The 2510-nt window shown below is 36.8% G+C and overlaps 1 protein-coding gene across 1 annotated transcript; it reads right to left on the bottom strand.

The window, feature by feature from the left end:
* Positions 1-1215: 1215 nt before the first annotated feature.
* On the bottom strand, positions 1216-2061 carry LOC129899885 (uncharacterized). Its single transcript, XM_055974885.1, has 2 exons — positions 1609-2061; positions 1216-1515 (listed from the first exon to the last, which is right to left on the bottom strand). Exons 1-2 carry the CDS (start codon positions 2059-2061, stop codon positions 1216-1218), a joined length of 753 nt encoding a protein of 250 aa, XP_055830860.1.
* Between the last annotated feature and the right edge of the window lie 449 nt (positions 2062-2510).

Below are 2510 nucleotides of genomic sequence, written 5' to 3'. Positions count from 1 at the left end.
AAGCATTAGTGCAGTGCATTTGAATATATAGGAAAGCATTAGTGCAATGCATTTGAATATATTGAAAATCATTAGTGTAGTGCATTTGATAATATCTGAAAGAATTAATGCAGTGCATTTGAATATATTGGAAAGCATTAGTGCAGTGCATTTGATAATATCCGAAAGCATTAGTGCAGTGCATTTGAATATATAGGAGAGCATTAGTGCAGTGCATTTGAAAATATTTATGCGGAGCATTTTAATATCATAAGTAGTGCCACTGAAAATATTTGTGTATCAAGATATTTGGAAATTTCGGAAAGCTTTATTTATAAATTTTTCTAGAACTTAAATTTATAAGTAATTCAAACCATTTGACGCATGATATTTTTGAGGCTGTAAACATTATTGACTTCTTTGTTGGCCGATAATTCTGACAAACCTGCATTCAAAAAAAAATTATGAATTTCGGGAAGGTTGATTCGCATTGACTTTGAAGTCCTGACTCTTCGTACTTCTTCTTTCTTCAATTTTGTTTGGACTTGTAATCTCCATCCTTTCTAGATCTTGGTTAATGAATAACATGAAAATATTTAATTGAAAGGTTCTTATTCAAAGTAATAAGATAAATTATATAATAATAAAGATTTTTTACAAAGCTTTAGATTATGACGTGTCATGAAACGAAGCAAACGTTATTTTCTAGAGTCTTTCTTCTTCTTGAATATTCGATTTACAACATACTCTTCAGTTCTCCTGATGTCTTCTTGTAATGCTACCCGCAAAATTGTCCCAGTTTGGGTGAAGAGAGATACTAACATTCCATCATGATAACGGAAAGACCAAGCCATACATAGACTGTCTAATGTCCCATCAAGCGTAATTCGTACATACATTTCTTGAGAATTTGAAACAAAGGGGCCAAGCCCTTTACTGGTTGCCTATGTATCCAACATGAATCAGACCATACGTAATTATTACACATAAAATAAGGAAAAAAGGGGGAATGAAAATTTCTCATAAAGTGACCGAAGCCGATAGAGGCCGCCTACGTATCCCTCCAAGGGAATCAGGTTAAGCGTAGTTCATAATACATAACAATGAGATCTTATTGATGATTTCTACTAAGTGACCTGACCCGATATGGGTTTCCTACGTATCCCGCCAAGGGAATCAGGTCGGAACGTAGTTCTTCAATACATACTAAATATTACACAACTAATATACAAGCTCTTAGACATAGTATTTCTTAACCGCATCTGAATTGATGGCTTTTGGCCATATCTTTCCGTCCATTTCTGCTAGAATCAATGCTCCTCCAGTTAATACTATGTGAACCACATAAGGTCCTTGCCAATTAGGCGCAAACTTCCCTTTAGCTTCATCTTGGTGTGGGAATATCCTTTTTAAAACCAATTGTCCCGATTTGAACTGTCTCAGTCTTATCTTTTTATTGAAAGCTTTAGCCATCCTGTGTTGATAGAGTTGTCCATGACAAACTGCATTCATTCTCTTTTCATCAATGAGCATCAACTGTTCATATCGGCTTTGTATCCATTTGGCATCACTCAATTCAGCATCTTAGATTATCTTCAAGGATGGTATCTCCACTTCCATTGGCAATACTGCTTCTGTCCTATAAACCAAAAGATAAGGTGTTGCCCCAGTCGAAGTCCTAATAATTGTGCGATAGCCGAGGAGGGCAAATGACAAATTCTCATTCCAATGCTTATAATTATCAATCATCTTCCGCAATATTCTTTTGATATTCTTGTTGGCAGCCTCAAATGCTCCATTCATCTGAGGTGGATAAGGAGTGGAATTGCGGTGAATAATTTTGAACTTCTCATATATCTCATGCATCAAACCGCTATTGAGATTAGCTTCATTATCTATTATAATCGAATGAGGGATGCCAAATCTACAAACTATGTTACAGCGAATAAAATCTGTCACCACCTTCTTTGTCCCAGACTTATGTGAAGAGGCTTCTACCCATTTCGTGAAGTAATCGATAGCTACCAAAATGAACCTGTGTCCATTTGATGCGGCTGGATCAATAGGACCGATGACATCCATGCCCCAGGATACAAACTTATGGTGCTATTTTTCTTCTTTGGACAGCATCTACATGAAGGTGGAGAGGAAGACGATGAGTTGTTGCCTTCCCCGCTGTTTGCGATGTTATTGGGCAGCGGCTGGTAGTTGTTTCCGTCGCCGTCGACTGCTGGTTACGGCGGCAAGAATGGAGTTGTTTGGTGGTGTTGAAGGTGTAGAGAGTGTGAGATGTGGGTCTCTCTTTATTAAGATAGCAATCTCATGGGTTGGTCAAAATTGGATATCAACGGCTGTCACTCTTTGACTGAAAACGATGAAAGAGTTTTTGGACAAAAAAGTTGATGTAATAACCAATTTTGTCCAGACTATCAACATTGAAATGAATTTTATAAAAATACAGGGAAGGGGAAAACTGTGAAAGATTATGATTGAAATTTTATTTCTGAGTTGTCAACATGTATCGAGTTGCT

This window comes from Solanum dulcamara, chromosome 8, assembly GCF_947179165.1.
Source record: "Solanum dulcamara chromosome 8, daSolDulc1.2, whole genome shotgun sequence".
In the NCBI taxonomy this organism is placed as follows: Eukaryota; Viridiplantae; Streptophyta; class Magnoliopsida; order Solanales; family Solanaceae; genus Solanum; species Solanum dulcamara.
Note: the sequence above shows the minus strand (reverse complement) of the source record. Positions and strands in the feature narration are given on the sequence as shown.

Bases quoted from the DNA above. Each gene is read 5' to 3' on its own strand.
- LOC129899885 (XM_055974885.1), bottom strand. From the start codon at position 2,061: ATGGATGTCATCGGTCCTATTGATCCAGCCGCATCAAATGGACACAGG. The intron at 1,516-1,608 runs GTATTGCCAATG...CGATATGAACAG, and splicing joins TGGTTTATAGGACAGAAGCA to TTGATGCTCATTGATGAAAA.